General features: G+C 40.8%; 4 protein-coding genes across 8 annotated transcripts; 1 reads left to right on the forward strand and 3 right to left on the reverse strand.

Moving 5' to 3' along the window:
* Positions 1–1,502: 1,502 nt before the first annotated feature.
* On the reverse strand, positions 1,503–5,876 carry LOC116211276 (WPP domain-interacting tail-anchored protein 2). 4 transcript variants are annotated; one of them, XM_031545574.1, is made up of 5 exons: positions 5,619–5,876; positions 4,316–4,876; positions 2,919–4,054; positions 2,196–2,384; positions 1,503–1,867 (listed from the first exon to the last, which is right to left on the reverse strand). In XM_031545574.1, exons 2-5 carry the CDS (start codon positions 4,839–4,841, stop codon positions 1,658–1,660), a joined length of 2,061 nt encoding a protein of 686 aa, XP_031401434.1. In that variant the 5' UTR covers positions 4,842–4,876; positions 5,619–5,876; the 3' UTR covers positions 1,503–1,657. The 4 variants fall into 4 exon arrangements, with proteins under 4 accessions (XP_031401434.1, XP_031401433.1, XP_031401438.1 ...); XM_031545573.1 differs by having other exon boundaries at positions 5,550–5,875; XM_031545578.1 differs by having other exon boundaries at positions 2,192–2,384; positions 5,550–5,875.
* Positions 5,877–6,948: 1,072 nt separating this feature from the next.
* On the reverse strand, positions 6,949–9,795 carry LOC116210102. The gene is made up of 5 exons (XM_031543912.1): positions 9,368–9,795; positions 8,629–9,284; positions 7,910–8,018; positions 7,503–7,823; positions 6,949–7,222 (listed from the first exon to the last, which is right to left on the reverse strand). The coding sequence occupies exons 1-5, from the start codon at positions 9,518–9,520 to the stop codon at positions 7,163–7,165; spliced, it is 1,299 nt and encodes a 432-aa protein (XP_031399772.1). The 5' UTR covers positions 9,521–9,795; the 3' UTR covers positions 6,949–7,162.
* Positions 9,796–10,850: 1,055 nt separating this feature from the next.
* On the reverse strand, positions 10,851–15,106 carry LOC116212335 (putative U-box domain-containing protein 42). Of its 2 annotated transcripts, none has more exons than XM_031546887.1 (5): positions 14,955–15,106; positions 14,790–14,854; positions 13,382–14,365; positions 12,871–13,177; positions 10,851–12,762 (listed from the first exon to the last, which is right to left on the reverse strand). In XM_031546887.1, the coding sequence occupies exons 2-5, from the start codon at positions 14,793–14,795 to the stop codon at positions 11,135–11,137; spliced, it is 2,925 nt and encodes a 974-aa protein (XP_031402747.1). In that variant the 5' UTR covers positions 14,796–14,854; positions 14,955–15,106; the 3' UTR covers positions 10,851–11,134. The 2 variants fall into 2 exon arrangements, with proteins under 2 accessions (XP_031402747.1, XP_031402746.1); XM_031546886.1 differs by having other exon boundaries at positions 13,382–14,527.
* A 10,546-nt stretch (positions 15,107–25,652) lies between these two features.
* On the forward strand, positions 25,653–26,944 carry LOC116210858. Its single transcript, XM_031544962.1, has 3 exons — positions 25,653–25,781; positions 26,154–26,200; positions 26,350–26,944. Exons 1-3 carry the CDS (start codon positions 25,703–25,705, stop codon positions 26,656–26,658), a joined length of 435 nt encoding a protein of 144 aa, XP_031400822.1. The 5' UTR covers positions 25,653–25,702; the 3' UTR covers positions 26,659–26,944.
* Positions 26,945–27,464: the final 520 nt, after the last annotated feature.

A 27,464-nucleotide genomic window follows, 5' to 3' on the forward strand; every position in this document is an offset into this window, starting at 1 on the left:
ATCGACATACTGCCGAATGATCGGCCTCTGCCACCCATCAATGAAGCAGATCAAGCTCGTGGCCCAGGAGGAGATAACCAGGCAGTGGAGCCCGCTCACTCGCGGGAGCATGAAGTCGAAGCTGTCAATCCAATCTACAGGGTTTCCCAGGAGCAGGAACTTGGCAAAGTCGCCCTTACGGTCACAGTTCCTATGGTCATGGGCCTGTTGGTCAACCACTCCTACGAGAAGCTGAGCCACTTCGAGGCAAGTCTCGTCGGCCTTGCACTCTCCGTTGGCGTTACAGCATCCTGGAATGGCCTGCTCCTGCAGCGGATCTACCCTAGGCTCGCCAGCATAGTAGAGATTGCTGGGGTCTCATCAGTATTGATCTCTCTCTATGGGATCATCGGCTCATTTCTGTCCCCGAGCCTCGTGTGGGTGCCCTGGCTCTGCTGCTGGCTCTGCTGCTGGCTCTGCTGCCTTCCTTACGTGCTGAGCCTACTTCCAGGCCGCTTCTTACGCATTGCTTGCCCTCAAGCCCAAGTTCGAGTATCCTAGGCCTGTGATGTTGTCACTGTAAATTTGCAAACTAATTATTTCATCACTTGTTAGCGCCAGATTACTTTTGATTAGCTTATGGCGCATGTAACAGTGTACACGTGTATTTAAACATGGAGTTCAACAGAAGCTGGTGACGGTATAAACATATCGTGTCGTTTGAGAGTACAACTTTGTCGAAAGACTAGGATTTATCACCACAAACATGTCGAAACTTCCATAAACCTCCTATATCGCTTCTTGGTATAAATCCGTTCCGATATATGGATGGTTTGATAAAATACTGTGTCAAAGTCGGACTTTGTTAACTCTATAATTTGTTCACTGTCGACGACAGTCACAACGCTCTTCAGCGTCACCATAGACAATGTCGACAATTTTTCAGCTGTTGTCCTTGTAGGAGACTCTAGCATAGGCTCAGTGACAATATTTTCGGCACTGTGCCTATGCCAATACGTGCACGGTCAACGGTCAAGATGCTATTCAGCGTCACCATAGACAATGTTGACAATTTTCCGAGCTGTTGTCGTTGTAGGAGACTGTAGATAGGCATGGCGACAATATTTCCCACACCGACGCAGATAAGTATGGCTCAATGCTATAAAAACTGTTGACCTACGTCGGGTCTGGGCCGACATTAGCAAGCGTCGGCCTATGATAAGACTGGGCAGACATACCTAAGGACTGTACATATTGTTCTTGTTACTCGTAGACCAAGAGGCCAGATAATGCTCAACAAACAGGAGGAGCTTACCTCTGATCAATATTTATATGACTAAAGAGTAAATAGGCAAGTACAACATTTTTCCATTTTCTTTTACATTCAACATTCACTAACCTTCTATACTTGGCAAATACATAGGAACTTCCTTGCACAGCTGATTATAGTTTTGCATTAAAGATTTCCTTACAGATTCGGTACGAGCAGCAGTTTGATTATAAGCAACACCACCAAAGAGAAATATGGAACAAACTCGCCGCTGACAAATATTTTATTTATCAATCAATCAATGAACAATGATACAAACAAATATACAATAAATATGCACGGGGTGCCTTTAGGTATTTCTCGTGGAAGGACAAACTAATAACCCTCAAAAAAGGAAAAAAGGAATCATCAATATAGACTCATGAAGCTGGACAGAATACTTTCCTTATACATATATGCGGCCAAAACTGAGGTTAAGGCCATGAAGAATGCCATGGAAATGTACAACAGGATAGTGCGTCTTGCCTTGACGTTGCTGGCTTGACTGGTTGCTGGTGAGGTGAAAGGCTCTTGTTCAAGGCCAGGAGGAGGTGGATCATTCAAGGGACGGTCGTCCACCTGATCGAGATTAATAGATCAGATTGAGCTCATAGAAACCCAAATGATTATGAGTAACAGTTCAAAACCTTTTGCCTTGATAAAAACATGAGAAACAATATACAATTACAGACAATAGTCTAATAGATGAGTGAACAACAATGTCGCTCAGATATCAACTCCATACTACATCTCCCTAAGCAAGTGGCATCGTGTTAAAAAAGCAAACGTATATAATCCATTAAGAATGTTAATGAGCACTATTGATCCTAGAAAATCCCATAATAATGTCCGGACAGAAGTTAGGAGCAAACAATTTGCAGTTAAAGAGCATAGAGGGAATACCTGCCTGGACAGCTCTTGTAGATGGTGGGGACATGGTCTCTTCCGATATAGTGCCATCGCTTGGATCCCTATAACTAAATGAACGCTCTTTCCCTTCAAGGTCACCATTACTGGACATCACCACCATAGAATAGCCTTTCGCTTCCCGTAATTTCTCCACCAAATACATTTTCTCCTTTGCCAAGGAACAGAGCTGCATGTAAACGGTGCAGTCATAGTCTTTTAGTCTTCATTTATGCAATGTCAGTTCGCGTACAGTTTCAAATATCAGTTTCCATCTCTCCAAGGAAATGAATATCGAAATTAGTTGGAAAAGAAAAGAAAAGATTTCTAAAAGAAGACTGACTCTAGGAATGAATGAGACTTCCAACGTTTAAACTCCGTTTGGTTTCGCAGTTAAAATCACAAAAATTTTAACTTTAACTTTAACTCAACACGCTACACAACAAAAATACACATTTCTCAAGTCAAAAATTTTAACTTTAACTTTAACTCGACACACTACACAATCATTTGTCCTTTGAGAAGCATACTGAAAAGCTTTCATGCTTGAGCTTGAGAACGGGTGGTTTACAATGCAGGACCCACTACAAATGATAAATTTAGGACTACTCTACGCACTGGATGCATTGGTCCCTCTCTTGCCATGGTGGGGGGACCCAGGAAGAACTAATGGATCAGGTTCACACAATAATTTTTTTATATACTATGTTGAAAAGTTGAGTACCTGCTTCTGAATGCGCTCCCGCTCAAAGGCGAGTTGCATCACCATATCCATGACAACCTTGACCCTCAAATTAATTTCCTTTGCACGGTCACTTTTAGAATCATTAGCCTCCTCCAAACAAGTCTCTAGCTTCTCGATCTTAGCCCTCAGGAGGCTTACCTCCTCATCAAGTTCAGAGTTAGCCTCCGAGAGCATAACACACTGCTCCTCCACTGTATCGTTCTTGGTCTCTGCCTTTAAGACCTTTGATTTTAGATCCTCGATTAACTTCTCCATGTCCCATATCGCGGTGTACAGCATGTTCTGCTGCTCCTGGCCAACTTCAGAAGATGCTTTCATATTCTGCAATTGTATCTCGAGGTCCCGTACTTGCTTCTCCAGCATGCTCACCTTCTCCGTCTTGCTTGCCACGCTGCCCTTGAGAAAGTTCACTTCCTCAGCTAACTCAACATTTGTGTCAGTCAATTGGGTAACCTTGACTTCTGCTGCATCCGCCCTACTTTCTGCTGCCTCAGTGCTTTCCTTAAGCGACTCCATGAAACTCTCCATCTCGTGTAGTTGCTGCTCATACTCTTCACACGATCCATTAGCATTCTCAAGCTCATGATGCAACTCTGCAAGAAGTTCCTCCAGCTTCCGTAGCCTCTCCCTCAGAGAGAGAACCTCAGAGCTTTTGGCTTGATAATCCATGCTGATACTCTCAAGCTTCTGTATAGCAATATCTTTGTGACTTAGCTGTTCAAGACAGACTTCGAGCTGGGATCTCAAATTAGCTTCATGTTGGAGTAAGCTGTTGAGGTTGAATTGAACTATCTGATGCTGACCCAATAAATCCTTTGAGATGCCCATAAGGACTTCAGAAGCATTTTCTGCCTCGAGAAATCTCCCCCAGACTACTTCAGCCGCTTCTTCCATGTGAAAAGTAACCTGTTCAGTGTAGTGAAGCTTTCGCTTCAGATCCTCCTCGCTTCGTCTCGACCCCGATAGTTTCTTCTCAAGAGCAACCTCTCTCGCCAGAGATTTCTCGAGCATTCTCAAAACATATCTAGGTAATCGACCTCTCCTCATTTTGTGTTTCAAATCGATGTTTGACAATTGATTATCTTCTGATAAATCCTTATCCTTCTCCTTTTCTCCTGCAGATGTACATCCCATATAAAGAATCAGTAAATACGGCCCTTTTCTGCTTTGCCAATGCTCATTTGGCTGCATGAAATACTCTTTTTGCAAAATTTACATGAGTCAACTAAATCAACTTACTCCCAACAATCAAAACACATCTTTACTTGTTTTAAGAATCAACACCAATATTTGCATTCTTAAATGGCAGTTACTGTGCCCTATGTGCACAACATGGAAAAGCCCCAGGAAGTGTTATATGAATAAGATATACTCACGGTTCTCATATCGAACAGCTTCCAAGTCCCCCAGCAACTTGGTTAAATGCAGATTAACCTCAGAGATTTGGTCCTGAGAATGCTTCAGAGACTCTTCACAGTTATGTAACTTCTCTTCCAAAAGAACATACACTTCTGTGACGTCTCTGCATGAAGATATTTTACTATGGGCATCAACAATTTCCGCTGGTAAATTATCCAAGAAATGGGCCACCTCTCTTACCTCAGCATCTAGATAAAAAGACAAATACTCAAGTTCCAAGGTTTTCCCAACAAACTCTGTAGAGAAGTATTTGCTATCGCCCTCCAAGGTCGGGTCTAGATCAATATCCAATGCCAATAGGTGCATCAGGAGAACATGCAGGTTTGATAACTTGTCCGAAGAATTGGTCAAGTCCAAGTCAAGCCGGGTTAAAACTTTAACTGCGTTTGCCAATTTGCAGGGAGCATGTTGACTAGGGGAGACGCTAACTTGTTCAGGAACCCTCTCTGACTCTACAACATGATCAACTGCATAACTCTCCATTTCCCGGTATTCAATTATCGAGCTGCAATAGCAACCTGAAAAAAAGAATAACTCCGCGCATGATTTCGCGAAAAGATCTGGGAATGGGAGATCTTCTAAAGCATGCAATGCTGAAGAAGCAGCAAATTCTTTTAGAAAGCAATGAAATTTCTCGAAATGACAAGTCTATAAATCAAAGGCACTTAAGATCTACAGTCCCCTGCAATCATTCAACTTTAGTAACAAAGAGTTGATCTGAAGTTGCGGGGCCTTCAACTGCTCACACTGCCTGGGAGCTGTTGTCAGAAAATGTCACTGTCAAGTCTCTAGCACAAGCACCCTCTGTCATCCCAGTCAATATTAACTTAAAGCATAATCTTCTGTCAGTTTGGAAGCAAATTGCGAAGATATCGATGAAAATAAGTAACGAACATAAGACCAGTAAGGTTCAGCACTTAATGCATTTGAGATCATTGAAAGATGACATTTTCTGTTTACTTCTGAGTTCAATGCTAAGCAAGTTTCCAATATTAGACCGGTAAAATATGCAACAAGCCTAGCAGGGCTGCCCTTCATCAGAATAATCTACACTACAGAGGAATTTGCAAGGAAAATGACCATCTCCTACGCTCCAGAGAATTAATTATACAGAAATCGACAGCAAGATGAACATATCCTAAGAAGCACAGCATGGGACCTCATTTCAGATGCAACCCAGAATTCATCTACCTAAGGCAGCTCCGATGCATGCAAAATTCTCATGTGGGTCGTCGGCAGAGGGGACACCCGATCGCGCACCTGTCAGAGACTCTTGATCTGCTGCCGGGTCTCTCCCTAATCAAGCTCCTCAACGATCATCATGAACCTCACTCAAAGGCCAAAACTAGACTCTGACCCGGTGAGACGAACGAAGTGAAGAGAAAGGAAAGAGCTGTGGCTTCTCTCTGATCTGTGTGGTCTTGGATTGGAGCGGGGAGGGAGGGAGAGGGAGGGAGAGAGAGAGAGAGAGGAGCGGACAGCAGTGGGTCAACAGCAGGACATTAAAGGGCAAGTAATCCACCCGCTGGGATGGGGGTTGTCTGTCTTTTGTTTTGTTTATTATTAATTAATTGGGGGGGTGGGGCAAGAAGAGGAATTATTATGATTGTGTGGCGCACGTTAGCACCTTAATCTATTCCCCCCCCAATTATTGGCCCCACACCCACGGGCCCCACCCCGGCGCTCAACCGGAAAGTTATTCCACAACTCGACGTTTAAGCCGATGTAGATTCTGTTTATGAAATTCGTGCGGCTTAACCGAGATGATTATTCAAATGAGTGAAGCGGCCGTTAATTGCTACGTTATGACGTCACTACTGATTAGCTTCATATGTTGAAATTTTTTTATCTCAATTCTATGTCCTTGGACAAATTCAATTACTGAGTTAATAGGGAGAATCATTTTCTTGAAAATTACTTTCTAAAAATACTCATAGGATTTGCATTTACGACCGCTGAGACAATAAATAATATTGTCATGGGATTCAGCTGGTTATCTATTGGTTATCTCCAATAGTGAATGGGGGCCAGATTCACTGAATATATTTCATGATCAAGACGAGTCGATCAGAAAAAGGTTACGAGTTCATGTGGAGTGAAATCGGCACCAGAGCGGTATCTTTCTCCTTTTGTTGTTGCTTTTGGACCTTTAGGAGACAATCCCGTGAATGTACTGATACGGAATTTGCAGCGAATTGCAGAATTGCCATAAGCATTGCATGAACGTTACCTTTCAATTTCTTGGAAAAATCTTAGCCCGGGAATACTTTTCTCCCCTTGAGAATTCCTACGTAATTGCCAAACTTTGGACTTTCTACGATTGCTGGGCACACCGTGCCATTTGAAAGGGAAAGTTACGGAAATAAATAACGTATAATCTGCATTTCATTGGGTAAGTTAATGATCCTAAGGCTAAAATAGTTTTCAATCCGAGGTAGCCGTGCCGTGAGGGTATGCCGTGAGATGGGTGGCTGAAGAAAACAACAATCACATAAATGTACAAAGGGGAAGCAATCTGCGACTAAACTTTGTTTATTAGCAGAAGAAACCGATGGTGTTGAGATTAACTTACTTGCATCAGTTGCTAATGGAAATTGAATCTGATTGGTAGAAAGAAATCCTCGTATTACTGAGTAATCTCTAGTCATAACACTGTATCAAGAAACTTCTGAACGTATAAAATTACATGAGTCATGCCCAAAGGGTTGCACACATCAGCGATAATTTAATTAACGATGTAAAGAGAACATTATCTCATGCTCATCATAATGATATGAATACATAAAATTCGTCTAGTTAAGCTTTTATCCGAACTCCTGCGACGATCTGTTCGACTTTGTCCCAGCTTGACTACGTTGTTGGTTCTGCGTCGAGGCAAGTAAGATGAGAGTACAAAAGTTAATGACAATTGAATTGAAGACAAGAAATAGGAAATAAACATGCTTTCAAATCTTCGAGCTTCCATATGGCAATCCCTGAATTATCCCAATTATGCTCGGAAACATGAAGATCTCGTACTTTTTATTATAACAAATTTGAAGATGCAAAAACCGGATCAAATAAGTGTTATATCATCCATGAATTAGTGAAACTTGTTTCCATAAGCCCAAATGGAACGAAACATCTCAAAGCATGCTACATTACCTGCAGCTGGGTACAGATCTCAATGGCTTCAGCGAGCGGCGCCCAGTCGCCGAAATTCCTCTCGATGAACTGGTAAGCAATCCCGCTCTTGCCACTGCCAACAATGAAGAGGCCACCCTTGATCTCACCTTCTCCCTTGAGGTTCTGGTCCACGCCCATGGCCTTGGCTCTCTTGTAATTCGCCCTTGCAATTGGGTTCAACAGGAACCCTGAGAAGAAGCTGTCCTTGAGCAGTTTCCCCCCACCCAGGGCCTTGAAGAACTCACCCCCTCGATCATACAGCACCGCCCCGCCCCAGTATCGGGGCCAAAAATCTCTCACCTGGATCAGCAATGATTGAATGGCGAAGATATGTAGGATGAATCTCGTGGATAAACGATTACGATGAAAGAGCATTGCTAAATTACCTCTGATTCGATGTGTTCGTGCAGGATTGCAAAGAGCTGAACTCCAAGAGCATCGAAGATGGGCTTTCTCGAGTAGAGCTGATGGGCCTCAGCTCTGCACATAATGCACCTGTTTTGGTTTGGGCATTTATAGTTAACTTTGTTAGTTCCAATCTCAGCATTCGGGTACCGAAAGTTCCAGTATCTTCTTCAAAGGTAAACCGGAAGACTTTCCAATGGCTCGTATACCACTTCAAGTCGTATTCAGAAAATTGGACCTTTGATCATAGTCATGCTTAGATTTGCTTGATATGCATATAAATTTCCATTTGCCTTCACAATGGAAAATAAGCCTGAGCAGATGCTAAGAGCATGTCCAGGATGATGTCGTTGGATCCAGATCTTCGGCAAAAGCTTAACTTGGAATTTGATAACAACAAAATCCATATTTGTTTCAAAATATTTCCTTTTATTGGTTGCGAAAATCTACCCCTGAATTAGAAACCGTTTACGAGACATGTTTTTGTGGATAAGTTTGTTGTGTATCATCGGATCCCAAGAGGATCTAGAGTAAATCAATACGGAGCATCCAATGTAACATATTGACAAGGCACGTCATAGTCTTCTGTCGTCGTAAACTATGCTCTTAGATGAGATCGAACACTGATAGCCTGCAGCAAAACTAAATTTGGAAAAGGAAAAGCAAAACATACTAATTAAAAGAAGACAAAGAAAGTTACCCGGGCCGCCGGAGACAGAGGAGCACAGCTGGCTTATCCCGCCAGAGCTCGGAGGCCTTCATAGGTGGTGTCTTAGTCTTCACGAGCCAGTCCATCCCGAGCTTATACTCGGGGGTCAACCTCTGCACAGAGACATTCTCAATAACAGAATATGGGGCAACCTTTTCGGTTACCTGAGGCGCTTGGACACAACCGCAGGCCCTTGGCTCTGCAGGCCCTGCCGCCACGATACCCTTAAACACGTAGCCGTCCTTGATCTTAATCTCGGCCAGGGACTGCTCAAGAGAGCGGTCGAAATAGCTAGGACTGCTCCTCGCAGGTGATTTGGCGAAGCTCAGGCGGATTTTGTTGTTCGAGTTTTGTGATTCAAAGCTCCTGTTGTATATGCTGCTGGTCCTAGAGGGAGCCTGGGAGAGCCCTCCAGCTGCTCCTGGTCCTCTTTTTGACAAGACAACAGAGGACTTGGATAGAGGCTCAGAGGGTGCAGTTCGTTCTATGAACCGGGCAATGTGGCCCCTCTTCATCCCGAACTGACCGTAAAGGTCCCCGCTGCTGAGGTTCAGGAGCTCGGGAAGGCACTTTCCCAAGGCCTCGAGTCTGTCTGCATACTGCATCAGCACTCGGTCATGCAGGTAAGTTCGAATTTCCAGCGCATCCTGTATTGGAAATTAATGCATCTTAAAGGTCTTAAGTTCGAAATCTGATTGAAATGGAAAAGATATATCAATTCCGAGCATACCTTCTGCTGTTGGTTCATGTTGAGAGCGCCCATGTCCTCCGGGTTCATGAGCTTCAAAGTCGGGACGTCATCCCACCCTTCTTCAAGCAGCTTCGGTAGCAATCCCTTGAGAGTTCCATTTCCGACGAAATCATCCAGCGAGAAGGACGCCATTGTCCCGAAGCCAGAGAACTGTTATTCCCAAATGAAAGCTCTGGCGAATTTCTCACCTGAAACTTCAGCTTTATTAAGGAGAGCTCTCTGACTAGGCTTAACCTCTTGGTTACAAGTCGGGAACGGATTTAAATAATCATTGTTGTGGTTACGCTGTCTCTATGAAATTAAAAAACTGTGACCAATAAAAGGGATTTCCAGGTATCGGTGGAAATTATGTTCATGGGACATGGACATGATACATGTGTATGGACCCCGGCGGTATTTATAGAGAACTCGAAGCATTGTCTTCGCAGCTGTTAGTTGGGTATGCTGCATGATTGATTTGCTTCACTCTAGGCTTCTCTTTCTCTGCTAGATTCCGGTACGGCACATGGCCACTATTTATTACGGGGTTATGATTGCACGCGCGGTCTAACATGATATGATCTGAAATTTAAAAGAGCTCATATCCACCTCATTCTCTCCCGACAGCTTCCTAACAATTCGGCAGCGATTGGACTGTTCGTTTCGACTCGGGTTACTCGGGATCCAGTGGATATGCCATAGCAATGTCCGGGTGGGAAGTAAGGAATTATGGAAGAAATACGTAAGGCGATGGCATCGCGACATTCTATTTTCTCATCTGGAGAAGGTCGTAAGAAGACGAAACATAGTCACAAGAAGTGACAAGGAAAGGAAATGAATCACATATAAAACATTAAATAGATAATTTAAGAGCTGTGATTATTAGAATGGACATTGATTTCACTTTGGTTGCCGGCCAAATTAGGAACTGCTGCCCATGTTATTCCATTTCCATTAGGATTTCACGAATGCCGGGATCTAATGAAATTCTAAAAATGGACTACGAGGAAATATACAAACCACGAAGATATACAACTACATTCAGAATTCAATTCCTGCCAGAGCGATTCTCGTACCCCTTTATTCTACTTTTCCCTATTTGTCATGAACTTCCCTTACAACCATATATACGGTTTTCTCATACATATGATGTGTACCTCTGCGGTAGTTCTCACGTGTGCATGCAACGCAAACCTAATCTTTCCACAAGCGAAGGGCATGATCATAACTAGGAAGAACTCCGCAATGAGGACAAAAAGGTTTGCGACGATGAGGAAATTTTAGTTGCATGCTGATGCCGAAAAATTGGTTCTGATTTAAAATTTATGGTTTATGGCCTGAAGCGAATATGTATGTGTACAATCACCAACTCAATAGCAGCAATATACCACCTGATCCAGACAGGAACAGACAACCACACTGACTGTCATCACAAGTTGCCGTTGGAGAGAAACGTTGTAATAGAAATAATAACATTGTTGAATTAACTGTAATGACTGCTTCCTCTGCCCTATGTTTTCTTCAATTCTTCTCTCATTCAGTGATTTATTGCTTTCAACATGACCATGAAAATCCTCAGGAGTTGCTTCAATTTTCTGTTCTTTCAATAGCCGAAATGGCCGTAGGTACAATCCTTGCTTTCAACTCATATTCTTTTGGATTTGCCAAGTGCTACGCATTTTACAAGATTGATGGCATTGGTAGGGATGAATGCCACTGATTACAGAGCTCGACATAAAGTCAGCGTACAGTTCTGCTCTTTTCTCTTCAGAGGGTAGTGCTCATGGATGCTATGCAAATGGAAGAAGAATCCTGGGGCATCTTGTTCAAGTGCCTCAGTATCCTCTCCGCCACTTGCTTTGTTGTCCCGTCCCCTCTGTGGAATGCAGTGATGAGCGCCGTGTGCAACAACCTGTCCTGTGATATGCAGGAGGTGGAGGAGCTATTGTCATCCCCTCCCCTGGCCAAGAACCTCTCGATCATCCAAAATGACTTCTGCCACAGCCTTTCCTCCCTGTGATCCTTCACCACATTCAGGACGTGCTGAACAGCATTCGATCCGTTCAAGACATTCAAGCTCTTGTCCACATCGACCCCGTCATCTAGCAGTGTGCATAGAGCTGACAGCGCAGCCTCAACAACCTCAGCATTCTCGTGCTGCAGACAGCCCAGCAGCCTCTCCACGGCCTTGGCATCGATCAGACAGAATGTGTTCTGCGAGGAACAGGCTCCTCGGTGGACAGGGCAGACTGGCATTTTCAATTTCCTCGATGAGGAGCGGAAGGACAGAGACTGGGGCAGGGAGATCACTTTCATGAACTTGGGTTTCTTCATCTCTGGAGGCTTTGACAGGTTCACAGACTCTGCTGAGAGGTTCTTCAACCCAGTTGCTGACAGCCTTTGGACCTCATCACTCGATGCCTTCGTCAGCAGGTCCGTGAACACTGACGTGAAGTTGTACTTTCTTGCAACAGTAATTATCTGAGGATCATACAGAGTGGTGGTGAATCTAACCAAAATGCCTGTGAGGCCTTCTAAGTAAGTGTTTCCATACTTGCTCGATCTAGTCCCACTTCGTTGTACTTGTTCGATATTATGCAAGATATCGGGTATTAGTCCCTTATTTAGAATGGCGAGGTTGAGAGTCAGGTTCTTGTGGGGAAGTTTGTCAAGAAATTTCGCAGATATCGCTTGCTTCTCCATGATCTGATTATCCATTGAGGGGCCCATCTGGATGAGATTTTCGGGTAAGCCGTTTGTCTTGCAGAGCCTTTCCGATATCATGTGGCCGATATGGGAAGAAACTGTTAGCAGAAGCTTTATAGCTGCCAAGGAGAGTTCTTCCTCTGGATTATTGATCAGCTCAATCAGAGTGTAGCTTCCTTCATTCTCTTTTAGGACAGACACGATCGTGGCCATCAATTTCTCGGACTTGGTCATGCACAGGAGAATCTTGATGAGGTTGATGTTGAGCTCGTCCGGAGTCGAACTCCCCAGCATGTAGACTATGTTGTAGACGATATAGTCTGACGCCATTGTGTGGCCATGAGAGTTCACCTCGATCTTCTCTAGATCTATTCCCGAGTCGATTATATTTGCAAGAATCGAGGCGGCTTCTGCTTTCGAGTTCATCATATCATCAGAGATTTGGCGATTGAACATCTCTTCAATCATGAGTGGGACGATTCCAGCTTCGACGAGAACTTTGCTGTTTGGATGGTAAGTGGAGATCCTGGCCAGAGCTTTAAACCCCGGCGTCCTCATAAAGCCATTACCTCTCTGCACCATTGCCATAAGCGAAGAGGCAGCTCTCTCAGCGACATAAGTCTGTGTGTCGTGATCGAGGTAGATCTCCCCGAGGTAGGTCGCCATCTCCTGCTTAATCTCTTCATTACCTAGTTGTCCATGACAGATTTGATCAAGAAGAAGTTAAGGCATATAATATAATCAAATGACTGGGAGGATGAACGACGACTTCTGCGACTATTTGGAGCATTATATACCTTCAGTAAGATGGTTCAGCAGTGGTTCTACGTATCCATTTTCAGCCATATACTTGATGTTGTTTGGCCAGGACTCGAGATTCCTTAAGATCTCAGTTGCTTTAGCAGGAGCAAATGAGTCAGTAGAATTGTACTTAGTCGAGATCAGAACCAACATTGCTCCATTAACTGAGCCGATCTTTTTGCAGAGTGATTGGGACTTTGAAAGCTCGAGCAATAACAGCAATGCTGCTTTCCTCGTGGCTTGGTGACTGCTTGACAGCATTCTCACTAGTATGGATAGATCCATGGAGTTTGCGATCATTTCCTGCAATATTCCGTGAAAGAGTAAACGATACTTAATCTCGCTATGTTTGTAAGTTTAAAAACAGAATATGCTTTCTGTGGCCATGAAACCGCAAAGGAGGGGAAAAAAGTGTCTGATCAGATGACTGTTGACTGATGTTCAGTTATGGCATGTATATACACTGATAATGCATATGAGACATCGTTTTAAAGTTTGGAATCAGACCTTGCCATCATTGTCATCCTCGGCCAACTGTCGCAGCAAATCAAGCGAAGCACTTCTCACGCTTCTGTCCTTGTAACCCAGAAGCTTGACTAGTTTTGGCAATATTCCTATGTTGCAGACTTGTACCTTGTTGAAGCATTTCCTTTTGCAAATTTGTGCAAGTTCTTCTATTGCTTCAAGCACCATTGTCGGTGAACTAGCCAAAGAGAGTGCGGCACGAGCAATCTTGATTCTCCCTGCTTCATTCCGATCCTTCCACTCCTCTATGGTTGTCTTCAGAGCCATATTTGTGCTCAGGACTCGACTACTCAACTTTTTCCCTGTGGTTGGGCAGAAAAAGTCGCCCGTCTTGTCAAACTTATTAAACCACTCTGCAATCGCTTTCCTTTCATATGTGACTCCAGTCTCAGTAGTGACGGGATCCTCCATAATTTTCTTCAAAAGCGGGCAGTAGAATGTCCCGTACATTGGCTCAACAAACTGATCACCGAATTGGTGTCCTGTTGAGTTCCTGCTCATCCTCCGAGGCTTCATTAAGATGCTACCAATGCTTTGAGAAAATCCACTTGAATCTGATTCAATCGAGAAGTTGGAACTCATCATAGAAACTTCAACATTCACAGAGTAAAGATCTGTCTCGAGTTGTGCTTCTTCTGTTTGTTTAGGCTGAGTTTCCACCTCTCCTTGTTTTTCTGTCTCTGATTGTGCAACTCGGAAGCAGGCATGCTGCATCTCGTCAGACAAGCTTCTGACAGCAACTCTGACATAATTCTGGTCCTCGAATGTTGAAGGTGGTATTGAGCTCAAGTCCTCCCCTATGTGCTTCGTTACTTCCTCAAGTTGTGATACGAGGAGCCTCAGTTCAGCATCAGAAACTGAGGATGTGCCTGTTTGACATTTGGAAACTAAATCCCTCGCAAGATCAATTTTCCGGGAAATTGACTGAAGAATCTCGGCTGCATTTCTTGGAGCATTCTTGGTTGTCTGCAACTCCATGATAGCAGAAGACGCTCGGTAAATGTAACACCCAAATTGAATAAAGGTTTCCCTTTCGATATCTATGCACAACAGGGAGGTGGTGATTTCAGAAATGGATGATAATAAGGACGGCGCAAGACTCAAGGGTGGAGAATTGCCTCTGATCAGCTGCATGACGAACGGACTACTGTTAACTTCGCGGAAAAAAAATCCTTAAGATTTATGTTTCCCTTTCTTTCTAATTGATATTGATATCAAGTATTCAATCAAAAACAGATTGCATAAATTACACTATTACTGGATCGTCTCTAACGGGAATGAACTTTTGCTCTCTGTGCATGTCCACGGATTAGCATATTCCATCATAATGATATGCCGCAGAAAGAGATCACAGCACAAGGGGCTTGGAAAGTGAAGAAATCTAACTTACCGACATCTAACTCATGGACCAGATGCCAGCTACTAAATGAGCTCCCCAGTTTGCTGGCCCGAAATCTGCCAAGAAAATGGTAAACTTAACCTCTGCTGCATAATATGGTTTCCTGAAGCATCCGAGGATTGCTTGTATAGAAAAGGTCAAGGATAAATATTTTACACCGAAAAAGGGAAGATCTAATTTTCAGGGCAGGAGCAATCCTGCAACTGTCCCCAGACTTGGACCCGGTCGCTTGAGCTCGAAAACCATGTTAAAATTACATCATGATTGTTTCGATGCACTAACTCTATTTTTATCGTGTGGAGGAGCAAGACGCAGAGGGTATTGGTTATCAGTGCCTTTCATTTGCATTTCCTTAATGTTTCTGCACCAATCCGATAACGACGCGACGCAGATTTCTTAAATTTAAGTAGCATAGCATTATCACCCATTTTTCTGGCTTTAGTACAACCAATGGAATGATTCGCTGGTAATAGAAAATCTGAACGTCGGCTTTGTTCAGCTGCATTACATACTTATCAACATAGACTGGGTAAGAGAGGAATTTAAAAGGACTTATAACTACTAATATGTTGACTTTCCGTGCCTTCTGTCTGGAAAGGCTTTTTAAGTGGTTGTAGAAATGTAAACCACTGATGTCTCCGCGAAAAAGATTGCCACCTGCAAATTGTTTCGAATAGTTTGCTTCACCAAGCGTCATCTCGAACAAGACACGAAACACGCACGTGCTGCTGAAATCCTTCGAGTTACTGGATGCTCGGATTTATGTAATCGGACAGAGTGATGCGGAGATGATCTAATCTAACTGCATCAAAAGGATTGCTTGGATCACGTAAAGGAGGCACTAGGCAGAGAATCAGATGAAAAAGTGATCAACGAACCGCTAGGCCCAGCCCATTCATTATGACTTTATCTCTTAGTCCTAAGCCCATTTGCCCCAAAATATTATAATTGTTCGTACGATGCTCAAAATTTAAGTATTTTATAGAACAGTCGAATTAACTAGTAATAAGAGCTGGCCCTCCCTGGTGGGCACTCTTTGTAATTCATGCGCTTAGGACCTCATCCCATTCGTTTCTTTAGCAAGAGCCTAGTAAAGAATTTACATCCAGTTCGGCCCCTATCTCCTTATTGAGAAAATAAATTCATACTCAAGTTTTTTTTTTTTTCATTTGGTTACAGATAAGCTAATAGGCCTATTAGGGAATATGGCAGGGCAAACAAAGGGGTATGATTTTATGAGTGTCCTATTTGTGAGGATAATACCCAAGATCTTTTGGTTTCGAGTCAAGAGCGAATGCATTATATTATCTCTTTCTTGATTTGTACTCAATTTAAATTCACATGTCTTATTAAGATCTAATTTTAGAATTTTAAAAATTGAGGGCCCACAACAAGAATGAAGAGTGTCTGCAATTATACATTAAGGCTTTGTTTGGAGGATGGGATATGGATTAGGATTAAAATTCTAAAATTTCGGTTGGTCATCAAGGATGGTGTTAGGGATTAGAAAATTGGTCTGACTCATTCAGCCTGACTTACCATCGTAGGCCGACATTGATACTCTAAATTGGGTAACTAATCCTATTGAGTATATTTCCTTATCTGTATATCATAATATCTCTCATATTATTTTTAGAATATTCTATCAGTATATCATATGAAATATTATTCTATCTCTAGCCACATATATGACCAATACATCTACTTGTTATTTATTATTAAATATTATGCACAGATTACGATATTCCGATACAGATTTCTTAGGACTCCTATAAATAGCTCTCCGGGTACCTCTAAATTTTAAGTTCAATTCTTCTACTTTTATTTGATACATTCTCATTTAAGTAACGGAGAGAGAAATCGAGAGTCTCTCTCGTTCTTCCTCTTTTTGCAGGTCACTCGAGGCTCGTGATCTGCACGTGATTAAGGTTTGAAACCGAAATCCTAACATTGGCACCATTTGTGGGAAAGGCACGAAAAGTCATCACATCGACTGTTTTCCACCACTAAAAAGAAACAATGGTTCTCACGAGGAGAGCAACCACCTCTTAAGCCGGGAACGATAGGACTCGAGGGTTTTAAACCCTCCACAGCAGGCTGCATCCAACTATCCGACACAATTGGCTCTTCAAGATCCGCCATAACACGATCCGAACGTGGTTCGATTAGATCAACTAGCGCCTGATGTTCGACCAGCAATGGAGGCAATCATCATAACCTCTCAGGAGCCACAAGCTAACCTAGACGATCATCTGGCATCGAACCGAAGGCTAAACCAAGTAGAAGAAGATGTTATCTTCTCTAAGCGTCGACTTAAACCCCTTTCACAAAGGGAGCTCTGAGAGTCTGCCTCGCAACATGCCTTCACTGATCACAATCCCCCTACACCAACTGCGATTCTTTCTCCGGAAGAAGTCCAACGTCTCATCGAGGAGAAGGTTGCAAAAGCCATTCAAGCTACTGAGCGAAAGCAGTTAGGCCTTCCATCTCCTAAAGAGAACCTTGAATCCCCTTTGTCGCTGGACATCCTCAACACCAAGGTAACTCGTAACTTTAATTTTCCCCAAATAAGTCATTTTGATGGAAAAATAGATTTGGTCAACCATGGAGCAGAAAGGCGAAAAGATGCTTTGAGTATCGTACGAGCGCTTTTTCAAGGTTGCCACTGAAATAGAAAGCTTAACCCCTCGTGAAGCGATATCTGCCTTCCAAAGAGGTCTCAAGAGAAGGGCTCAAGATGAGTCTCATTGTTACACCTCCGCAGAACTTTGTTGATCCTGCAGCTTGTGCCCATAAGTTCATAACCTTAGAAGAATCTCTCTCGAGTCAGAGTGAACGTGCAGGAGAGAAGCGAAAGGACCATCCCGGAAGTGACAGAAAGGAAGAGCGACGCCCACCTCCACAGTTCGAAAAGTTTACCCCCCTCAATTCATCCAAGATTACTATGCTCTATGAAATTGAGCATCAAGTTCTAGCCACTCCACCAAAAGTTTTCAAGAAATGAGGCTTGGGTCTCGAGTTCGACAAGTACCGTTGCTACCATAAAGCTTGGGGACATGAAACTGAGCACTGCTAGGAGTTGAAGAATGACATAGAGAAGCTGATTCAAGCGAGACACCTGCAATCATTTGTTCAGCGACAAGGTCGAGAGGGACACTCACGAAGCCCTCATCGTTCTCGCACCCCTTATCAGAGAGCATCGCGAGAAGGCACTCCGCGAGGAGTAAATCATTGGTGATCCTACTTCTTATGCATTATTTGTTTCGCTTATGTCTAGGCATAGGATGCTTTTCCATTTGATAGTTCTTTTACTTTGAGGATTTGCTTATATTTAAAGATGCATTTTGAGTGCTTGAATATCAATTTCAATTTATAAGCTCCAACTTTGACAAGATGCTCGCTCTACGTGACCACTGTCACCCTTCCACAACTCTTTGAGAACCTAGGCCTTTGGTTTCCACACCAATGGATTAAAGGGCCTTCGCTTTCTACACCGAAGTATCCCAATAAGCTTTCTCTTTCTACAGCGAAGGGGCCTCACTTTCTATTGCGATGGATTTTCTCACCTCCCATTAGGGACCATGTTCCTCGCTTTCTACACCGAGGATACGATGGCCTTCGCTTTCTACAACGAAGAGCCCCTTACTTTCTACTACATGGGGATTCCTCACATCCGTTTGGGGACCACGGCCATCGTATTATGCAATAGTGGATCTTGGCATTCGCTTTTTACAGCGAATGGTCTATTGCTTTCTACACCAATAGATCTCTTCATCTCTACATCAAGGACTATGACTTTCGCTTTCTACAGCAATGGAATATTGGCGTTTGCTTTCTACAGTGAAGGTCCCCTTTGCTTTCTACAGTAACAAGATTCCTCGCATCAAAGGGCACAACAAACTCAACGCACAACATCACTCCAGCTACAATATAAAAAGGCATCGCCTACGATGCAACATCAACGACGACGCTGATCTACTCCCGCGACCTCTCGAAGCTCGAACTCACAGGAGTAGGGGGCTTATGTTAGGGACCAAAAAATTGGTCCGACCCGTTTGGCCCGACATACCATCATGGGCCCATATTGATACTCTAGATTGGATAACTAAATCCTATTTAGTTTGTTTCCTTATCTATATCTCATAATATATCTCATACTATCTCTAGAATATTCTATCAATATATCGTAAGAGATATTATTTTATCTCTAACCACATATATGGTAAGTACATCTACTTGTTATTTATTATTAAATATTATGCACATATTACGATATCCCAATACAGGTATCTTGTGACTCATATAAATAGCTCTTCATGTACCTTTAAACCTTAAGTTCAATTCTTCTACCTTACTTCGATACATTCTCATTTTAGCATCAGAGAGGAAAATCAGGATTCCCTCCCGTTCTTCCCCCTTTTGCAGGTCACTCGGGGCTCGTGGTCTGCACGTGATTATGGTCCGAAAACCGAGATCCTAACAGATAGGAATAAGGATTGAGATTTGACCAAGTATATATAATCGATCAAAATCTAGTCCTACTGAGGGGTGTTTATCCCAAATTAGGATAATTTTTTACACATAATGTCATAAATGTCCACGCTCTTGTATCCAACTTATAAGATATGCCATTGAATGTAGATAATAGAGGAAATAAGCGCTGGTTGTGCAAAACTGGTGACCTCAACTGGACAATGGCGGTTTGACGTTGAGGAATCGTCTTTCCTCTCCTCTCCTCAAAGATAGATAAGAGAGAGGTGGCAGTGGTGGCTTGAAGCCAACTAGGCAACCACTGTTGAGATATGTTGTCCCACATCGAAAAATTGAGAAAGAAATCACAAACTTATATGAGGATTGGGTCCAGTAACCTATTAGCTTAAGCTTTTGGGTTGCAGATGGGCTCAAGTCCCTGTAGGTCCAAGTAGGTATTTTACATGGTATCAGAGCGGGTTACCCTTTCACGCGCATGTGTGTGGGTTCACATCACGCCAGTTAAAATGTCTCTTTGTCGATGGGCAGCCGAAGTGCGCCCATGTTTGGCCCGAGTGTGGAACTCGTGGTCTCTTTGAAATCTGAGTGCGGAGAGAAACCCGCCTCGTCTTAGTCCGGCCCAATCGTGGCCTCACTGTCAATTGTCGTCCCCCTTTCTCCCGAGCACGGAAGTCCAGTCTTGGCTCGTAGTTAGTTCTTGAGGGTGGGTTGTTCTAGTCCACGTGGCACGTGTAGGTGAATGTCAAAGCCACACGTTGCCACGTGAGAGCGGGTGTTGAGAGTAAAAATCCCACACGGAAAAACTAAGAAGAATCCAATGGGTTTATAAGAGATTGAGTATCACAATCTATCAGCTCGAGCTTTTGGGTTGGAGATGGGCCCAATCGCTTATAGGCCCAATGGATATTTTACATGGTATCAGAGAAGGTTATGCTTCCGCGCGCTCATGTGGGCTCACACCACGCCAGATTCGATTTCGAGGTAGCCAAGAGTGCGCCTCATGTTAATCAAGCCCAATAGTGGTCCAGTTCAGTTCCGAGGTAGCTAAAGATGCACCTCTAGTTAGGCCCAAGTGTGGAGCTCGAGGCTAATTTGGTATTTGTCCCCCCTTACCCGAGCACGGAAGAGGATGCCCGGCTTGGATCAGTTGTTAAGGGCGGGTGTTTAAGGCACGTGGCACGTGTTGGACCACACGTTGCCACGTGAGGGCGGGTGTTGAGATATGTTGTCCCACATCGAAAAATTGAGAAAGAAACCACAAACTTATATGAGGCTTGGGTCCAGTAACCTATTAGCTTAAGCTTTTGGGTTGCAGATGGGCTCAAGTCCGTGTAGGTTCAAGTGGGTATTTTACAACCACCACCACCTCAATTAAGGTTGTCAGTGGCAGTTGGAGCCAACGGGGACACTTAAAGTCACTAACGGCCTTGTTAGGGGCAGTGGTTGGAGCCACTACCACTCCCTCATCGTCCTCTTTCTCTCTCTTTGAAGAAAGGAGATAAGGCAAGATTCTAGTGAAGGCCCAATGCCAACAACCAATGTTCTCAAGGTCGCCAACGATCTTTGGGGACACTAATGACTTCACTTGGGTGGTGGTCACTGGTGTCAAAAAAACCATTGCCCTTTTCCCTACTACTTGCTTCGATCTATGTTTGGATAACTTTATTTTCTAATTTTTTTATTAAGATTTTTTTATTTAATTTTTAAAAAAAAAATTCATACCATTCCACCCTTATTCTTAAATCAAGATATTTTGAGATACTATTCAGCAAAAAAAGATATTTTGAGATATGATTGAACTCTGACGTATTTGTCCTTCAATTAAATTGTCTTGAGAGCTGAATTCTCTCCTTGCAAGTTAACAAGAGAAATGCAATTCCCTAGCGTGGCCATCCACCATATGAAATCGTTTATATTGTTTTATGTTTTATATATTATATTTTGCATATGGGGTGGTGGCTGGAGTAGACAAAAATGCATAGATTTCGTCTTACATGGGAACACGCTTTTTGACTATGGGCTTATAAACCTACTCATTACAATTTGCGCAAGTTTCGAACAAATATGAACAACTGTGCACTAAAAATTTTACAACTAATTCAACCTATATATATATATATGTAGCTAATAATCCACCGACAAAAATATATATAACTAATAAGCAGAAGATATACTAGTGGTTTGCTAATGTGAATAATGACCGTTTAAGATTTTGTCATGAATTATTTATGATAGGAAAAAAAAATTATTATAAGCAAATAGTAAAAAACAATTTTACCCTTTATATTAATATATAATTAATTTTTTTTTTAGTTACGAGAGAGACTGTGAATAAATTAACTTGATCTACAAGTATTTTTTTAGTTCCAAGAATATTTGACATGACAATAGATACAGGTAAATATAAATAGTCACGAAGGAATATAGAGCTCGGGGATTATGTGTACTCGTTTGCTCTACCGGTAGCTTGTTGATCATCAATAACGTACTCCAATTAACTTGGGTAAGGTATTGCAATTTTTGCGCTAAGCTAACTCACGGGACACACATGCCTAGGAGTAATTTATGCCGTTATCGATTCACATACCCTTGTGGCGCAACGAAGGAGATCCCTGGCAGCCCCGATGACTTGACCGGAGCGTTTCCCATCTGCATGAGCTTGAGGATGAACACGACGTTTACTTCAAGTCGGGAAATTAGTGCGAAACCGGGATATTGTGAGCAAGAAATCACTGACAACAACCCCTTAACTACTTCATCCAAAGCGCGATCATATTTTCTTGAATATCTTTTGTTTTTTGGGTTTCAGTGTCACAAGTTGAATTCTGAAATGGACATTTTATCTTAGGAGAAATTTTCCTCTCAAAATTTATGTGATTCTTCTAGACTATATATCGACATTCGAGTGTATATATATATACCGTTGGCTATCCATGGTGAATGGTGATATACCTTCTCAATCTATACTATATATAAAAGTACGAGAAATTTGTCCAATTTTTATTATTTCAAAAATACCCTTATACCTTTATGATTTTTCATTGTGTCCTTTTAGATTCGTTATTTTGGGTTGCATACTTTCATAATGCTTATATTAAGCTTTTTTTTCATTAATTTTTGACATTTTTTCCTCTCACATCCATTTCAATCGACTTAGTCTCTATTGCAGGTACGTTTATCCTATTTTTTTCATATCTATTTATAATTTCAAGGCTTTACTATATCATGTGTTCATTACCTAGCGATTTCACACGGTCTTTGTTTCTTAGACCCTTTTACGCTTTCAATGGCAATATATATATATATATATATGAAGTGTTTCTCCAATTATTATTTCTATTTTTTCGCTCTTACTTAAGTAATGATAGTATAAATTTGCTCCTTTACATAATTAACAAAACTAAATTACATCTTAAAATCATTGTACCTTTCAGTAAATATCCCTACATTCAAATAATATAAGGGAAACAACTTTTCAAATAATATTTCAAGAGGCCCTTGCATCCCCCAAGGCTAAATGAAATTCATACATCACTTATTTTTTTATTAGAAAATTGTATCTTCGTTAGTATAATATAGAATTGTAAAGATCCGATTGGAATAATAAAGAGAAAATTATAATTTAATTAGAAGATAAATTTGATAGTTAAATTAGTGTAAAAAATTTAATCATTAAATAGTATTTCATATTTGGTTAAATAATTCTCTGGTGAAATGATGTAATTTCTAAAGAGACGTGACTATTCAAAGAGATGCATTTATTTCTACTATATATGCATTTCGATTTTCAAATATAGAAAAATTATTTTAACTCCATTCTCCCTCTAGAACTTTTATCCTTGATAGTTTCATTATGAAGTCTCAAAAGATTATCGATGTTATTGCCCGAAAATCTCAATGTTCTTGTTCTTACATTTCAAAAGGTATATCATCTCTTATAAACTATCTATTCACTTATAATTTATATAGTCTGGGTTTTTAATAGAGAATATTTATGTATAATTCTTGAGTAATTCTTTATATATTATTCTTCATAGATTTTAGTCTCTTTTTTTAGGAAATCATAGGTTTCCTTCTCTGTTAAGAGGTATTATTTGATTGTCTTTTAGCTTTTTCTTTCTAATTTTTACTTCATGCTCTTGCTCATAATTTCATATAAAGCAGAAAATTGAACAGTAGGGGCCTTTGGCAAGCAATCACCACCCACCACCGACTTCGCCAAGGGCAATGGTGCCCTTCTACGAACCACCACAGCCAGATATGCTTTTCTCTTTCGTTTTTATAATCCCGTAAGTTTGCTCTTCATGTGTATTTATAGAATTGTTCTAATTTTTCTAGAATTTACAGATTTTAAGTTTAACTTTTGAAATATAAAAATTCAAAATATCGAAAAGGCTTTATTAAAATATTAACAAATATTATGTCCTATTTATATGAAACAAACATTTCAGTTTCAAAGAAAAATATTTCAAATGTTTTTATCTTTTTTGGTACTTATTCCAAATAAAAGGAGAAATTCAAATTATTTGTGATTTACAGATAAAAGAAGATTAGCAATAATTATTCATTACTTTCGAGGTAATTTCTTTTGACAAAGAAATAGAATTATATGCAATTAAACCATATTTATATATATATATATATATTTTTTTTGCTTTTCTCTTATTTTCCTTTAACATTTTTCACTCCTTCTTGCTCTTGATTAACATGATTTTAATCATGTATTCGACTAAGGCTTTTTATATTAATTAGTTATTGCCCGCGTTTTATTTTTGCGTATTTTAAAATTTATTATATGTGTAATACAACAAGAATATTAACTTACTAATGTACTTAAAATGAATATTTATTACAACTTTTTTCGATTAAACATTAGAATTGAATTTATTTTCTTCTTTTGTTTCAATTAACTGCTCAAAATTTCAACAAATATATAATAGTTTGGGAATGTGAAACATTAAAAGGCGATACCTTGACTTCTTATATTAACCTTAATTTTTAAAAGAAAATTGAATTAATTATGGCAAAAAAATTGAATTAATTATTTGTAAATATTGATATTAAATTATGTTATATCTAAATAAAACTTATCAACATACATTAATGATACTAAGTAGTTCATATTTTTTTGATTTGGTACCTTCAAACCAACTAATAAGATTATTATCATGTATTACTACTTAATCGAGAAACCTTTCATGTGTAAAGCACATGTAGATTCACTAGTCCAATTAATCTATCAGTTTTTTCCTTGAACTTTTAAGTCACATCCAATTCAAAGGTTTTAATGAGCGAAACCTTGACTCTTACCTATGCCAGCCTTCACATGCCAACATATAATTTTTCCTCAGTCTCCTTGAAACAAATTAAATGGTAGCTTATCCAACCCAACGTAACTTTATTTCCAAATTTTTCTTGTTAGTTTTCCAATATGCGACACAGATCTTCATTCTCAACACGGGTCAATATTCTCGCTCAATTGACACTACATGATAACACCAAATGTTCAGTTAATTATCACCTTGACTCATGTTAGTCGTTAATTAACGAATCACAAATCTTTTTCAGAAAACCTTATCAACAAAATGGAGCGATAGTAAAATAAAATAAGAAATTCAATATTTCCTCATTTTTTTGTGTAGTTACTTCCCTTGGAGGTTCAATAATTTTTATTATGAGATATTCCAAGAGTTTATTTTTGAAATCGGACCACATAAAAGTTACATGGGAAATAGTAGCCGCCTATGGTGTGGAAATTATTACTACATAGAAATTACTAACGGAAGACAAATTAAACTCCCAAACCCTAAACCTTGGCCGAGCCAAACCAAACCATAACCATTTTTCCTCGTCCGTTGCGTGGCGGCAGACAGGCACAAAACACACCCCCCTTCGGTCGTCTGCATTTTTTACTTTCTTCTTACGTTATGGTACGTGCCATCAAAATTACAAAAGACCCTATTCTTACGTATCTCAAACTTCCATGCATGAAAAATGGAGTCTCCTCAGTTGTCTCCTCTATCGTGGGGCTTTCCTCCTTCGTGTTGGACTCCGAGCATACAAAGAATTTATCATTTTAACTCTTTGTGATTGAAGAAAAACCGCTTCGAGATCCTCGTCCGCGTTGGATCCCTCCGACACATGTGGCTTTCACGACCCTCCATGCACCATTTCTGGGGTTTCAGTGGGCTTTGAATATGAAATCTTCCAAATCAAACATATTAATATTAGAGGGGAATTGTTATGGTGATTGCAGAGAACCACAGTCTCCATAGCTTTGAAATATTAAACTATTTGGCTTTGTATCCTTATAAATACAAAATGCGACTGTCATTAATTCCTCTCTTCTGAAACTCTGGACAACACAGACATACTTAGGAAATTAAGGATAGGAAAGTCCGTTAGGGGAAGTTATGGCAGGTGGAAGAAGGTTCCTATGTTTGTTCATGCTCTGCTCAGTCTCGCTGTTTTCTGGGGCATATGCTCATCAAGGTACGTAAATGTAAATATCTTATAGTACAGAAAAAAAGGCGTAATGCAATCACATACACTCTCGCTTGACTTCAGATTCGATTCCCGTTAATGAGATTACATGTGTCTCATCATTTGACTTTTCATTTCCTCATACTAGACCCATAAGCCTTTTATGCAACCGAAAAGAATACTCACTATGTACATATATAACACCAGATAGACATGCATTTTTTTTTTCGATCCGTAAGCGACACTCCATTAAACTTAAATCATCTAAGAGAATTCCTCAGCTGGGCCACATCACATGCATGATTATATATGAATGATATAAGTTGATATATAGCTGGTATAAATGAACTAACTAATGTATTATTGCCATTCGATTCTTAGCTGATGGAGATGATGGAAGCAAACCAGATGCGGCATCCGCCGAACAGGTCAGTGCATCGTCTATGAAATTTGTGCTATGAATATATAGATATTCCTTTTATTGCCATTTGCTCCTCAGTGAACTGCAACGTAGCCTTCAGTTATATATATCTAGTCGGGGATGCGTCCTCATAATGATAACGTTTATGCTAAACAGCCTGGCACAGAGTACAGGCTGCGAGGAAGAAAACTGGCATCCCCGACCATAGACGATAAAATGAACCTTAAAAGTGGAAATCATGGAGTAAGAACTGTAACCTCGTCGAATATGGATGTAAGTGTGAATGTTCGAGTGTTCAAGAGGTGTGAAGAAGAAAGTCGAGGTCGGGAAGGGGAAGCAAGAAGCGTGGAATGCAAGCAAAGCTTTGACGGTCGATTCTCGCATGAAGAGGTTGACGGGGCTACGTTTGTGGCCTTCAATGCCGACTACAATGCCCCAAGGCATCACCCACCAAAGAATAACTGATTAATTTTAAAATTATATATAGAACTAATTAAGGATATATAAATAAGAGATGCTTTTAATTAATATTATATGGGGATCGATCTTTTTGGTTTACCAAGAGAGATTTTTGTTTAGTTGGAAAGAATATGGTCTTCATTTTGTACTGAGCTAGAAGACCGTGCAATATGTGATGTCTCGTTAGTCCATGTTTGCTTTGTCTTTTTCCCTCTGTCTTTCCAATTTCCATGGCATACTTCTGCACATTAATTATTAAGTGCAGTAATATATGTAATTTACATAAAATGAATAAATTAATGATGTTTGTGGTGCACAAAGCAAATATAACTTGTGTTTAATTGTAATTACGAGTATGTGATTGTTTGTAATCCAAGACGATTTTATGTGCAGTTGAACTGACTATTAGATTACCTAGAAAACATGGAAGTACACTTCAAATGATCAATCCAAAAGTAAAGATCAATTGCAATTTTGACGATCCACTTGTTTTTGGTGTGTACCATGATATTTGGAAGTCCAATGAGAACCCGATCAATCCAGTCGAGTTGGATCGGTCTACTAAGGGTAAAACTCTCCCAACTTGAATTTTTTCACAAAACTCGAATTCGAGATCTTATTTAAGGTGAATAAGCGCTAAATTATTTGAATCAATCCACGTTGACGTGGACCACTTGTTAATGGCCTTTCTTAGTGAAAAAGGAGAATTTCCTTATTGTTAATGGCCTCAGAATATATCTTGTAAATGAGAATACATATGAAATATTAACGTGGGTTGGTTTAAGCAGTTTAACACTTGTTTCGCTTAAGCA

The sequence above is a fragment of the Punica granatum genome, chromosome 6 (genome assembly GCF_007655135.1).
Source record: "Punica granatum isolate Tunisia-2019 chromosome 6, ASM765513v2, whole genome shotgun sequence".
Taxonomy (NCBI): domain Eukaryota; kingdom Viridiplantae; phylum Streptophyta; class Magnoliopsida; order Myrtales; family Lythraceae; genus Punica; species Punica granatum.

Coding starts and splice junctions, on each gene's coding strand:
- LOC116211276 (XM_031545574.1), bottom strand. CDS start 4,841: ATGGAGAGTTATGCAGTTGATCATGTTGTAGAGTCAGAGAGGGTTCCT. Junction 4,055..4,315: donor AGCTGTTCGATATGAGAACC/GTGAGTATATCT, acceptor GTACATCTGCAG/GAGAAAAGGAGAAGGATAAG. Junction 1,868..2,195: donor CATCTACAAGAGCTGTCCAG/GCAGGTATTCCC, acceptor AATCTCGATCAG/GTGGACGACCGTCCCTTGAA.
- LOC116212335 (XM_031546886.1), bottom strand. Junction 13,178..13,381: donor AGGATGACAATGATGGCAAG/GTCTGATTCCAA, acceptor GGAATATTGCAG/GAAATGATCGCAAACTCCAT. Junction 12,763..12,870: donor GCTGAACCATCTTACTGAAG/GTATATAATGCT, acceptor ATGGACAACTAG/GTAATGAAGAGATTAAGCAG.
- LOC116210102 (XM_031543912.1), bottom strand. CDS start 9,520: ATGGCGTCCTTCTCGCTGGATGATTTCGTCGGAAATGGAACTCTCAAG. Junction 8,019..8,628: donor CTCTGTCTCCGGCGGCCCGG/GTAACTTTCTTT, acceptor AAACCAAAACAG/GTGCATTATGTGCAGAGCTG. Junction 7,223..7,502: donor AGATCTGTACCCAGCTGCAG/GTAATGTAGCAT, acceptor GCCTCGACGCAG/AACCAACAACGTAGTCAAGC.
- LOC116210858 (XM_031544962.1), top strand. CDS start 25,703: ATGGCAGGTGGAAGAAGGTTCCTATGTTTGTTCATGCTCTGCTCAGTC. Junction 25,782..26,153: donor TGGGGCATATGCTCATCAAG/GTACGTAAATGT, acceptor TTCGATTCTTAG/CTGATGGAGATGATGGAAGC. Junction 26,201..26,349: donor ATGCGGCATCCGCCGAACAG/GTCAGTGCATCG, acceptor TATGCTAAACAG/CCTGGCACAGAGTACAGGCT.